Source organism: Lissotriton vulgaris, unplaced genomic scaffold (genome assembly GCF_964263255.1).
Source record: "Lissotriton vulgaris unplaced genomic scaffold, aLisVul1.2 SCAFFOLD_758, whole genome shotgun sequence".
Taxonomy (NCBI): Eukaryota; Metazoa; Chordata; class Amphibia; order Caudata; family Salamandridae; genus Lissotriton; species Lissotriton vulgaris.
Window position 1 is genome coordinate 557,915 of NW_028241353.1, and position 13,922 is coordinate 571,836.

The following is a 13,922-nucleotide window of genomic DNA, read 5'->3' on the forward strand; positions in this document are numbered from 1 at the left end:
GCCTCCAGGAACCCACACTCATTTCAGCGATGACATCACGGACTTCGTCAGCCCACATGCCCTCGCCTCTAGGAGACCTCAACTTCCACCTTGAAAACAAACACGACAGCAACACCAACTCCCTTCTGGACAACCTGGCCAATCTCGGACTCAAACAACTTGTGGACACCCCCACCCATGTAGCCGGGCACACGCTCGACCCTATCTTCACCTCCAGCAAGCACATTTCCTTTGACCGCACCACAGCTCTCCATTGGACAGACCACAGCTGTGTCCACTTCAGCTACAAAACCACCTTGTCCCACTACCGCCCACAACCTATTCCTCGGAGAAACTGGAACAAAATCACCTCCGACCAACTCCTCACATCACTCAACCAAAACACTCCCACCCTCTCATTGCACCCAAACCTAGCGGCCACCAAACTCAAGCAATGGATCACCCACAGCGCTGACGAATTAGCACCCCTGAAAAAGCACCAGATCAATTCATGCAGCAAAAAAGCTTCCTGGTTCAATGACGACCTTAAAAAATCCAAGAAGCTATGCCGAACCTTAGAGAAAACATGGAGAAAAAACCCAACCACCGACAACATGGCCACCCTCAAGGCGGCCACCCGCAAACACCACCAACTGATTCGATCCACCAAGAAATCAGCCTTCAAGGATCGTCTCGACAACAGCGCCCACAACAGCAAGGAACTTTTCAATATCGTCAAAGAATTCACCAACCCCGCCACAGCATCTAACGACATCACTCCCTCCCAAGACCTTTGCGATGCGTTATCCTCCTTCTTCTACAACAAAATTGCCGACATTCACAACAGCTTCGCGAACACTCCCGGCGAACAACCCTCCCCACCCCCCTCAGATCCTACACCGCCAACTAACAACCTCAGCGCCTGGAACCCAATCACCACCGAAGACACCATCCGCCTAATGAACTCAATCCACTCTGGCTCGCCAACCGACCCCTGTCCCCACCTCATCTACAACAAAGCAGACTCCATTATCGCACCCCACCTCCGTGATGTCATCAACTGCTCGTTCAACTCCGCCACCTTCCCAGAAAGCTGGAAACACGCCGAACTCAGCGCCCTCTTGAAGAAACCCACAGCAGACCCCTCCGAACTTAAAAACTACCGACCCATATCCCTCCTCCCCATCCCCGCCAAAGTCATTGAGAAAGCAGTCAACAGCCAGCTCGCCGCCTTCCTTGAATCCAACAACTCCCTCGATCCCTCTCAGTCCGGATTTCGAGCCAAACACAGCACCGAAACCGCCCTCATTGCAGCAACAGACGACATCCGAACACTTCTGGATAACGGAGAAACAGCGGCCCTCATTCTTCTCGACCTCTCGGACGCTTTCGACACAGTCTGCCACAGCACCCTTACAACGCCTCAGCAACGTCGGCATACAAGGAAAAGCCTTGAACTGGATCATCTCATTCCTCGCCGGGAGAACTCAAAAAGTCCAACTTCCCCAAATCATCTCAGAGGCCACTGAAGTCATCTGTGGAGTACCACAAGGATCATAACTCAGTTCCACCCTCTTCAACGTTTACATGAGTCCACTCGCCTCCATAGCGCGTCAACACAACCTCAACATCATCTCTTACGCCGACGACACCCAATTAATCCTTTCCCTCACCAAAGACCCTAACACCGCCAAAACCAATCTTCACGAAGGCATGAAAGAAGTAGCCGAATGGATGAAACAAAGACGCCTAAAACTCAACTCAATTCAGAAAAGGGGGTGGTGATGAACAGAGTGTCTGAAATAAGCAGACCACTCTTACCCAGTCCAAAGATCAGTGCTTGATCCATCACCGTTATTTATCTCACTGCCCCATCCCAGCTCAGAACTTGGCTATATGCAAATTAGTCTGTCCCTGGCCCAGTGCATCATGGGAACAGGGCAGACCAAACTACCAAGCCAATTCTTCACCAGAAAGGAGACAAGCTACCGGGGACCGGTTTCTGGCATTTCAGCCTCTTCGGCCCGGCTTGCTTGAATCCTGATGGAGCAGTGAGAAAGGGACTCATGTCTGAGTATACCCTGCCACACCTATAGTGGCCAAAAACGATTCAGAAAAGGGGGTGGTGATGAACAGAGTGTCTGAAATAAGCAGACCACTCTTACCCAGTCCAAAGATCAGTGCTTGATCCATCACCGTTATTTATCTCACTGCCCCATCCCAGCTCAGAACTTGGCTATATGCAAATTAGTCTGTCCCTGGCCCAGTGCATCATGGGAACAGGGCAGACCAAACTACCAAGCCAATTCTTCACCAGAAAGGAGACAAGCTACCGGGGACCGGTTTCTGGCATTTCAGCCTCTTCGGCCCGGCTTGCTTGAATCCTGATGGAGCAGTGAGAAAGGGACTCATGTCTGAGTATACCCTGCCACACCTATAGTGGCCAAAAACGATTCAGAAAAGGGGGTGGTGATGAACAGAGTGTCTGAAATAAGCAGACCACTCTTACCCAGTCCAAAGATCAGTGCTTGATCCATCACCGTTATTTATCTCACTGCCCCATCCCAGCTCAGAACCTGGCTATATGCAAATTAGTCTGTCCCTGGCCCAGTGCATCATGGGAACAGGGCAGACCAAACTACCAAGCCAATTCTTCACCAGAAAGGAGACAAGCTACCGGGGACCGGTTTCTGGCATTTCAGCCTCTTCGGCCCGGCTTGCTTGAATCCTGATGGAGCAGTGAGAAAGGGACTCATGTCTGAGTATACCCTGCCACACCTATAGTGGCCAAAAACGATTCAGAAAAGGGGGTGGTGATGAACAGAGTGTCTGAAATAAGCAGACCACTCTTACCCAGTCCAAAGATCAGTGCTTGATCCATCACCGTTATTTATCTCACTGCCCCATCCCAGCTCAGAACCTGGCTATATGCAAATTAGTCTGTCCCTGGCCCAGTGCATCATGGGAACAGGGCAGACCAAACTACCAAGCCAATTCTTCACCAGAAAGGAGACAAGCTACCGGGGACCGGTTTCTGGCATTTCAGCCTCTTCGGCCCGGCTTGCTTGAATCCTGATGGAGCAGTGAGAAAGGGACTCATGTCTGAGTATACCCTGCCACACCTATAGTGGCCAAAAACGATTCAACAAAGGGGGTGGTGATGAACAGAGTGTCTGAAATAAGCAGACCACTCTTACCCAGTCCAAAGATCAGTGCTTGATCCATCACCGTTATTTATCTCACTGCCCCATCCCAGCTCAGAACCTGGCTATATGCAAATTAGTCTGTCCCTGGCCCAGTGCATCATGGGAACAGGGCAGACCAAACTACCAAGCCAATTCTTCACCAGAAAGGAGACAAGCTACCGGGGACCGGTTTCTGGCATTTCAGCCTCTTCGGCCCGGCTTGCTTGAATCCTGATGGAGCAGTGAGAAAGGGACTCATGTCTGAGTATACCCTGCCACACCTATAGTGGCCAAAAACGATTCAGAAAAGGGGGTGGTGATGAACAGAGTGTCTGAAATAAGCAGACCACTCTTACCCAGTCCAAAGATCAGTGCTTGATCCATCACCGTTATTTATCTCACTGCCCCATCCCAGCTCAGAACCTGGCTATATGCAAATTAGTCTGTCCCTGGCCCAGTGCATCATGGGAACAGGGCAGACCAAACTATCAAGCCAATTCTTCACCAGAAAGGAGACAAGCTACCGGGGACCGGTTTCTGGCATTTCAGCCTCTTCGGCCCGGCTTGCTTGAATCCTGATGGAGCAGTGAGAAAGGGACTCATGTCTGAGTATACCCTGCCACACCTATAGTGGCCAAAAACGATTCAGAAAAGGGGGTGGTGATGAACAGAGTGTCTGAAATAAGCAGACCACTCTTACCCAGTCCAAAGATCAGTGCTTGATCCATCACCGTTATTTATCTCACTGCCGCATCCCAGCTCAGAACCTGGCTATATGCAAATTAGTCTGTCCCTGGCCCAGTGCATCATGGGAACAGGGCAGACCAAACTACCAAGCCAATTCTTCACCAGAAAGGAGACAAGCTACCGGGGACCGGTTTCTGGCATTTCAGCCTCTTCGGCCCGGCTTGCTTGAATCCTGATGGAGCAGTGAGAAAGGGACTCATGTCTGAGTATACCCTGCCACACCTATAGTGGCCAAAAACGATTCAGAAAAGGGGGTGGTGATGAACAGAGTGTCTGAAATAAGCAGACCACTCTTACCCAGTCCAAAGACCAGTGCTTGATCCATCACCGTTATTTATCTCACTGCCCCATCCCAGCTCAGAACCTGGCTATATGCAAATTAGTCTGTCCCTGGCCCAGTGCATCATGGGAACAGGGCAGACCAAACTACCAAGCCAATTCTTCACCAGAAAGGAGACAAGCTACCGGGGACCGGTTTCTGGCATTTCAGCCTCTTCGGCCCGGCTTGCTTGAATCCTGATGGAGCAGTGAGAAAGGGAGCTAAAAAACGGTGTTGGATCTAGCCCTGATCTCTTGACTGGGTGAGAGCTTTCTGTTTAATTCAGAAACTCTGTCCCTCACCACCCCTTGTTGTAAATATTTTTGTCCCCCCTAAGCGTGGAAGGGTATTCTCAGATGTGAGACCCTTGCTCATTGCACCATCAGGATTCAAGCAAACCGGGCCGAAGACGGCTGTAATGCCAGAAACCGGTCCCCGGGAGCTTGTTTCCTTCCCAGTGTAAGAATTGGCTTTTGTAGTTTGGTTTGCCCTGTTCCCACATGCACTGGGACAGGAACAGACTAATTTGCATACAGCCAGGTTCTGAAACTGGGATGGTGCAGTGAGCTAAAAAACGCTGTTGGATCTAGCCCTGATCTCTTGACTGGGTGAGAGCTTTCTGTTTAATTCAGAAACTCTGTCCCTCACCACCCCTTGTTGTAAATATTTTTGTCCACCCTAAGCGTGGAAGGGTATTCTCAGATGTGAGACCCTTGCTCATTGCACCATCAGGATTCAAGCAAACCGGGCCGAAGGCGGCTGTAATGCCAGAAACCGGTCCCCGGGAGCTTGTTTCCTTCCCAGTGTAAGAATTGGCTTTTGTAGTTTGGTTTGCCCTGTTCCCATCATGCACTGGGACAGGAACAGACTAATTTGCATACAGCCAGGTTCTGAAACTGGGATGGTGCAGTGAGCTAAAAAACGGTGTTGGATCTAGCCCTGATCTCTTGACTGGGTGAGAGCTTTCTGTTTAATTCAGAAACTCTGTCCCTCACCACCCCTTGTTGTAAATATTTTTGTCCACCCTAAGCGTGGAAGGGTATTCTCAGATGTGAGACCCTTGCTCATTGCACCATCAGGATTCAAGCAAACCGGGCCGAAGACGGCTGTAATGCCAGAAACCGGTCCCCGGGAGCTTGTTTCCTTCCCAGTGTAAAAATTGGCTTTTGTAGTTTGGTTTGCCCTGTTCCCATCATGCACTGGGACAGGAACAGACTAATTTGCATACAGCCAGGTTCTGAAACTGGGATGGTGCAGTGAGCTAAAAAACGGTGTTGGATCTAGCCCTGATCTCTTGACTGGGTGAGAGCTTTCTGTTTAATTCAGAAACTCTGTCCCTCACCACCCCTTGTTGTAAATATTTTTGTCCACCCTAAGCGTGGAAGGGTATTCTCAGATGTGAGACCCTTGCTCATTGCACCATCAGGATTCAAGCAAACCGGGCCGAAGACGGCTGTAATGCCAGAAACCGGTCCCCGGGAGCTTGTTTCCTTCCCAGTGTAAGAATTGGCTTTTGTAGTTTGGTTTGCCCTGTTCCCATCATGCACTGGGACAGGAACAGACTAATTTGCATACAGCCAGGTTCTGAAACTGGGATGGTGCAGTGAGCTAAAAAACGGTGTTGGATCTAGCCCTGATCTCTTGACTGGGTGAGAGCTTTCTGTTTAATTCAGAAACTCTGTCCCTCACCACCCCTTGTTGTAAATATTTTTGTCCACCCTAAGCGTGGAAGGGTATTCTCAGATGTGAGACCCTTGCTCATTGCACCATCAGGATTCAAGCAAACCGGGCCGAAGACGGCTGTAATGCCAGAAACCGGTCCCCGGGAGCTTGTTTCCTTCCCAGTGTAAGAATTGGCTTTTGTAGTTTGGTTTTCCCTGTTCCCATCATGCACTGGGACAGGAACAGACTAATTTGCATACAGCCAGGTTCTGAAACTGGGATGGTGCAGTGAGCTAAAAAACGGTGTTGGATCTAGCCCTGATCTCTTGACTGGGTGAGAGCTTTCTGTTTAATTCAGAAACTCTGTCCCTCGCCACCCCTTGTTGTAAATAAAACTCAACTCAGACAAAACTGAGGTGCTCATCCTAGGATCCTCCCACTCTGCCTGGAACGACTCTTGGTGGCCTTCCGCTCTGGGCACAGCACCCACACCCACTGACCACGCACGCAACCTGGGCTTCATCCTAGACTCCTCTCTCTCGATGTCCAGACAAGTCAACGCAGTCTCATCCTCCTGCTTCAACGTACTTCGTATTCTCAAAAAGATCTTCCGTTGGATCCCCCTCGAAACAAGAAAGACTGTCACCCACGCACTGGTCACAAGTCGACTGGACTATGGTAACACACTATACGCCGGAATCACAGCAAAATTACAGAAAAAACTCCAACGCATCCAAAACGCATCAGCGAGACTCATATTGGACATCCCTCGCCAAGATCACATAACCAGACACCTAAAAGACCTCCACTGGCTTCCCGTCAACAAGAGAATTACATTCCGTCTTCTCACCCACGCACACAAGGCCCTCTACAAACTAGGACCCGAATGCCTCAACACTCGACTGTCCTTCTACACACCCACCCGCCAACTTAGATCGTCCAATCAAGCCCTCGCCGCAGTCCCGCGCATTCGAAAATCCACCATGGGTGGCAGATCCTTCTCCTTCCTGGCGGCCAAGACCTGGAACTCACTCCCCACTCACCTCCGCCTTACTCAAAACCACATCTCCTTCAGAAAAGAACTCAAAATGTGGCTATTCGACAAAAATTGAACCCCCTTCCCCAAGCGCCTTGTGACCCTCTGGGTAAGTAGTGCGCTATACAAATCCCTGAACTTGAACTTAATGTCTTATCCTTCTTCCAGCTAGTTATTGAAAGGTCTTGATGCCTTCTAGCAGGTTTGGTGACTGGTCCTTGTTTCAGCAGGCTCCTGGCAGACTTGGTGTCTTACCCTTCTAAAAGCTAGTTATTGAAAAGTCTTGATGTCTTCTAGCAGGTTTGGTGACTGGTCCTTGTGTCAGCAGGCTCCTGGCAGACTTGGTGTTCTTACTCTTCTCCCAGCTAGTCACTGAAAGGTCTTGGTGTTTTCAAGCAGGTTTAGTGTCTGGTCCTTGTTTCAGCAGGCCCCTGGCAGACTTGGTGTCTTAGCCTTCTTCCAGCTAGTTATTGAAAGGTGTGCATGTCTTCTAGCAGGTTTGGTGTCTGGTCCTTGTATCAGCAGGCTCCTGGCAGACTTGGTGTCTTACCCTTCGTCCAGCTAGTTATTGAAAGGTCTTCATGTCTTCTACCAGGTTTGGTGACTGGTCCTTGTATCAGCAGGCTCCTGGCAGACTTGGTGTCTTACCCTTCTCCCAGCTAGTTATTGAAATGTCTTGAGGTCTTCTAGCAGGTTTGGTAACTGGTCCTCGTTTCAGCAGGCTCCTAGCAGACTTGGTGTGTTACCTTTCTTCCAGCTAGATATTGAAATGTCTTGACGCCTTCTAGCAGGTTTGGTGACTGGTCCTTGTTTCAGTTGGCTCCCGGCAGACTTGGTGTCTTAGCCTTCTTTCAGCTAGTTATTGAAAGGTCTTGATGTCTTTTAGAAGGTTTGGTGTCTGGTCTTTGTTTCAGCAGGCTCCTGGCAGACTTAGTGTCTTAGCCTTCTTCCAGCTAGTCATTGAAAGGTCTTGGTGTCTTCTAGCAGGTTTGGTGTCTGGTCCTTGTTTCAGCAGGCCCCTCGCAGACTTGGTGTCTTACCCTTCTCCCAGCTAGGTATTGAATCGTCTTGATGTCTTCTAGCAGGTTTGGTGTCTGGTCCTCGTTTCAGCGGGCTATCGGCAGACTTGGTGCCTACCCTTCTCCCAGCTAGTTATTGCAAGGTCTTGATGTCTTTTAGCAGCTTTGGTGTCTGGTCTTTCTTTCAGCAGGCTCCTGGTAGACCTGGTGTCTTAGCCTTCTTCCAGCTAGTCATTGAAAGGTCTTGGTGTCTTCTAGCAGGTTTGGTGTCTGGTCCTGGTTTCAGCAGGCTCCTGGCAGACTTGGTGTCTTACCCTTCTCCCAGCTAGCTATTGCATCGTCTTGATGTCTTCTAGCTGGTTTAGTGTCTGGTTCTCGTTTCAGTAGGCTCCTGGCAGACTTGGTGTCTTACCCTTCTTCCAGCTACTTATTGAAAGGTCTTGATGTCTTCTGGCTGGTTTGGTGACTGGTCCTCGTTTCAGCAGGCTCCCCGCAGACTTGGTGTCTTACTCTTCTTCCAGCTAGTTATTGAAAGGTCTTGATGTCTTCTAGCAGGTTTAGTGACTGGTCTTCTTTTCAGCAGGCTATCGGCAGACTTGGTGTCTTACCCTTCTCCCAGCTAGTTATTGCAAGGTCTTGATTTCTTCTAGCAGGTTTGGTGTCTGGTCCTTGTTTCAGCAGGCTCCTGGCAGACTTGGTGTCTTAGCCTTCTTCTAGCCTATCATTGAAAGGTCTTGGTGTCTTCTAGCAGGTTTGGTGTCTGGTCCTTGTTTCAGCAGGCTCCTGGCAGACTTGGTGTCTTACCCTTCTCCCAGCTAGGTATTGAATCGTCTTGATGTCTTCTAGCAGGTTTGGTGTCTGGTCCTCGTTTCAGCAGGCTGTCAGCAGACTTGGTGTCTTACCCTTCTCCCAGCTAGTTATTGCAAGGTCTTGATGTCTTTTAGCAGGTTTGGTGTCTGGTCCTTGTTTCAGCAGGCTCTTGGCAGACTTAGTGTCTTAGCCTTATTCCAGCTAGTCATTGAAAGGTCTTGGTGTCTTCTAGCAGGTTTGGTGTCTGGTCCTTGTTTCAGCAGGCCCCTAGCAGACTTGGTGTCTTACCCTTCTCCCAGCTAGGTATTTTATCATCTTGATGTCTTCTAGCAGGTTTGGTGTCTGGCCCTTGTTTCAGCAGGCTCCTGGCAGACTTAGTGTCTTAGCCTTCTTCCAGCTAGTCATTGAAAGGTCTTGGTGTCTTCTAGCAGGTTTGGTGTCTGGTCCTTGTTTCAGCAGGCCCCTCGCAGACTTGGTGTCTTACCCTTCTCCCAGCTACGTATTGAATCGTCTTGATGTCTTCTAGCAGGTTTGGTGTCTGGTCCTCATTTCAGCAGGCTATCGGCAGACTTGGTGTCTTACCCTTCTCCCAGCTAGTTATTGCAAGGTCTTGATGTCTTTTAGCAGGTTTGGTGTCTGGTCCTTGTTTCAGCAGGCTCCTGGCAGACTTGGTGTCTTAGCCTTCTTCCAGCTAGTCATTGAAAGGTCTTGGTGTCTTCTAGCAGGTTTGGTGTCTGGTCCTTGTTTCAGCAGGCTCCTGGCAGACTTTGTGTCTTACCCTTCTCCCAGCTAGGTTTTGTTTCGTCTTGATGTCTTCTAGCAGGTTTAGTGTCTGGTCCTCGTTTCAGCAGGCTCCTGGCAGACTTGGTGTCTTACCCTTCTTCCAGATAGTTATTGAAAGGTCTTGGTGTCTTCTAGCAGGTTTGGTGTCTGGTCCTTGTTTCAGCAGGCTCCTGGCAAACTTTGTGTCTTACCCTTCTCCCAGCTAGGTTTTGTTTCGTCTTGATGTCTTCTAGCAGGTTTAGTGTCTGGTCCTCGTTTCAGCAGGCTCCTGGCAGACTTGGTGTCTTACCCTTCTTCCAGATAATTATTGAAAGGACTTGGTGTCTTCTAGCAGGTTTGGTGACTGGTCCTCGTTTCAGCAGGCTCCTGCAGACTTAGAGCCTGATTTAGATCTCGGTGGAGGAGTTTCTCCGTCACAGCGGTGCCGGATATCCCGTCTGCCGAAATATAAATCCTATTATATCCTATGAGATTTATTGTGGCGGATGGTTCATTCGTCACTGTTGTGAAGGAGTAATCCGTCTGTCAAGATCTACATCAAGCCCTGAGTGTCTTACCTTGTTGAATGGCCTTGATGTCTTCTAGCAGCCAATTTAAACACTGTAAATGCACTGTACATTGTCAGCATTCTGATCCTTGTGTCTCTCTTTTCCAGATTATCACATTGCTCGCTCCCGAAGGAAGAGTGTTCCGGCAGCGAAGCAGTACAGCATGGACCCCCCACCTGCGGCCCCCTTCCGGCCTTCGGTAAGAGACTCCTGCTTCACTCCCATTGCTTTGAGACGTTCCTCGGTCGCCAATTCTCTCATTTTAATTTCTGGCTTATACTCTCCTCTATCTTGTATTTTGTTCCTACACTTATTATATTTCTCGCTCTGTTTTTTGCTTTATTGTGGTATGTTAGGTTTGCTTTGCATTTTCCATACAAAATTTGAAATCGAGTTACTTTGACAGTCTTGGACTACAGTTCATAGATGTGAGTTTGTGGCGTTTATGAAGAAAGTTGGAGATTGGTCCAATATGTCATAGATTGTTTACAAGGTATGTTCTTAGGCCCCTTTTCCTGAATGCCCCATAGAACTCCTTCCATGAAATTGGCTGGTAATATCTAATGTCACCAGATTGGATATGCACCTAGCACTGTACACATACACGCAGAGAAAATGTATCTAAGATATATGTCCAGCCTATTCACTCATACGAAGAAAGTGGATATTACAACTATGCAAAAATCTGGGCATTAGGGACTATCGAGCCTTCTTTAGGATTTTGAAGTCTGACACGAATCCAGTGATAGTGTCCGCCATAACTAAGTTTCTGTTTTCTATGTTGTTTATCCAAAGGAGATTACTTCTCTAACAAGGTCACTTATGTATTCACTTGCAGAGACTTGAGAACTAATTGGATCAACAATTGCTATCTTAATTTTTTAAACTTTTTAAAATTATTTATATTTTTATAGTTTTAACAAATTGTCTTCTCCCTTCTGATGTTACATGATGTATTTTAATACTTATAATTACCAATGAACTGTAGAAAAGTGAAAATGTATTTTTATGTGCTTTGATGGTTAAAACAAACCGAAATAAAGTTTATTGAATGAATGAATGAATGAATATGTGCATAAAGAAACAAGACTTGGTTACTATCTTTACACGCTGACTTGCTCACCAGTCAAGGACTCAGGAAGGACTTTCCTTCTCTAGTGTATCCTCTGAGCATGTGACTCTCAGCAGTTAACAGATGTAGTACACAGACCGAAAATACTACCATGGATTGGGGGTCTGGAGGGAATGTTTATAGACATGTAAGTGTATATTCCCTCATATATATATATATATATATACTGAAAAAAACATACTATACACATACAGTCTTATACATGTGTGTACAACGTTAGAAGACGTGCCCTGATTTATCTCTCATCTCTCAATGTGTTATAACACAGGGGAAGGCATCCCTTAAGGATAAGACCCCTCACTCACCCGAGGGTGACATGCTTCATCATATGGGGCTCCTTACCAGTGGGGAAAGCCTAGTCGCCACTGGGAGCTACTACTTCAGGATAATTAAGGAAGGAGCTCAGAGATGTTTTCTACAAGGGTAGGATGGTAATCCCATATGTGTGATGGTTGTAGTGAGGAGTTATGCAGCGCTGTATGAAGGAAGGGTGTGAATTAAAAATGACTAGATAGAATCACCAATTAACTTTATTTTTGTGTTCTACCTGACAGGGTTAAAAATTTAACAGCACACTCCTCACTACAACCATCACACATATGGGATTACCATCCTACCCTTGTAGAAAACATCTCTGAGCTCCTTCCTTAATTATCCTGAAGTAGTAGCTCCCAGTGGCGACTAGGCTTTCCCCACTGGTAAGGAGCCCCATATGATGAAGCATGTCACCCTCGGGTGAGTGAGGGCTCTTATCCTTAAGGGATGCCTTCCCCTGTGTTATAACACATTCAGAGACTGTATGTGTACAGTATGTTTTTTGTAGTACACAGACGTCCATGAATCCAGCCAAGGACTCAGGAAGGACTTTCCTTCTGTAGTGTCATCTGAGCATGTGACTCTCAGCAGTTAACAGATGTAGTACACAGACGTCCATGAATCCAGTCACGGGCCCTGAACATCTCTGTCTGTGTCATTGTCCGTTTACTTTGACATACGTGTTCAACAAAACCACTACAAAATCATCTCTTCAAAGTCATCGGTAAAACATGTCCTGTGTAATAGTCCGCCCTGCATCCACTAATGTGCATCCTTCAATTATAGATTCTATTCATCCATTTTCTATAGAGCTTGGAATGCACAGTACTCAGAAATGTGTCACAGAATCCCAGTCTACTCAGACAATATATATATTGAATGAGCTTGGTAACATTTGAATAAATAAGGATTGGCACTTTCCCTACATGCACCTCACCCAGTGAAGCAGCAGCAGCAGCCTCTCAGGGCCTGGTTCGGGTCTTGGCGGACGGGTTACCCTGTCACAACGGTAACAGATATCCCGCCCGCCAAAATACAAATGTCATTATATGCATTGGGATTTATATTTCGGCGGACGAGACATCCGTCACCATTGTGAGGGAGTAACCGGTCTCCCAAGTTCTAAATCCCGCCCTTCGTCACTTTTCATGACTCTACATTGGAAACGTGCAGCTCTAAATGTCCCTCACACTGCAGATCTTCATATGAAGTGCATGGTGATGCACTTGAAGAATGAATATTCATTCACTATCCACACACTTTTGACATGCTTTGACATCAGAGGGGCATGGACAAAGCTCTCCTTGCGAAACGCAGTCATGCTTGGGCAGTAATTAACTGCTATAAACGACTATCCCCGGCAATTTACCTTTCAACAACATTCCCCTATCATCTAAAGCGATGTTTGATCGCCCTAAGACTGGGAGACTGGCGCTTCCTTCAAAACCTCCCTGTTTGGCGGCAAAAAAGGGCTGAGCAAACGTGCAGAGGGTGCGGGTCAGCAAACGAAACTTTTTTGCACGTGCTTTGTATATGCCCTTGTTTTATCCTCCAATGCAGACGCCTACTTAGGCCGGAATGGAACAGACTGGGAGTTCGGACTTGTAGACACGCAATTATTGCTGCTCTGTCCATAGAGAACACTGTTTTAAACATAAAATTGGCCAAATTTGTTCAGCATACTTATAGTCTTTTAGAAAAATTGGACCATTGTGCAGAATAATATGTAGTTAATTTCATCTGCTTTTTCTGGGAGTGCTAATCACTAAACTGACACGTTGCTGTAAGCACTGTTAAGCAGGTCCCATTTTATCTTGTTCTTATTAATCTCTTTTAAGTTATAAGACTGTATTAATGCGCTGGAAGAATCTTTTAAAGATATGTTTTTTATATATCTAAATAAAGTATATTATTATTATCAGAGGGGCATGGAAGTGCCGGGAGGCTGGGCTGACAGGGCGGTGTGCGGGCCTGTCTGCATGGGCAGCCCAGCTGTCGTCAAACAATCCTGTGAGAGTCACTTGGAGAGCTCTCCGACTCTCCCCACATGTGGGGGGCTAGGAGTGCACACTTTGATTGGGCAGAAGTTGTGTGATTCCACAGAAAAGCATATGTCCTCCACACAGCTGTAAACATGTTGTTTAGTTATCTGGCTGCCTGAGCTTGAATTTTCAGGGGCACACACATGACATTGTAGTGCTGTTGAAGTGTCTGAGATATCCAGATTATTTCTGATGTTTTTTCCTGGCAGCAGCACAGAAGGGAGGGGGCAGTCATTAACCTGCATTGATTTTAGACCGGGCTTGAGAGTGCGACCTTGTAATCGACACCATTATTATTCTACAGTTCTTTGCTTCAACACAGTGCATATCTATTCCCATGCTTCC

The 13,922-nt window shown here is 47.5% G+C and overlaps 1 protein-coding gene across 1 annotated transcript in view; it reads left to right on the plus strand.

The window, feature by feature from the left end:
• LOC147671313 (ras GTPase-activating protein nGAP-like) overlaps nucleotides 1-13,922 on the plus strand; it is a 541,239-nt gene that overhangs the window by 178,945 nt on the left and 348,372 nt on the right. Inside the window, exon 2 of the mRNA XM_086948081.1 lies at nucleotides 10,196-10,287. Within this exon, the coding sequence (XP_086804207.1) occupies nucleotides 10,196-10,287 (92 nt within the window). The remainder of the gene's footprint in view (nucleotides 1-10,195; nucleotides 10,288-13,922) is intronic.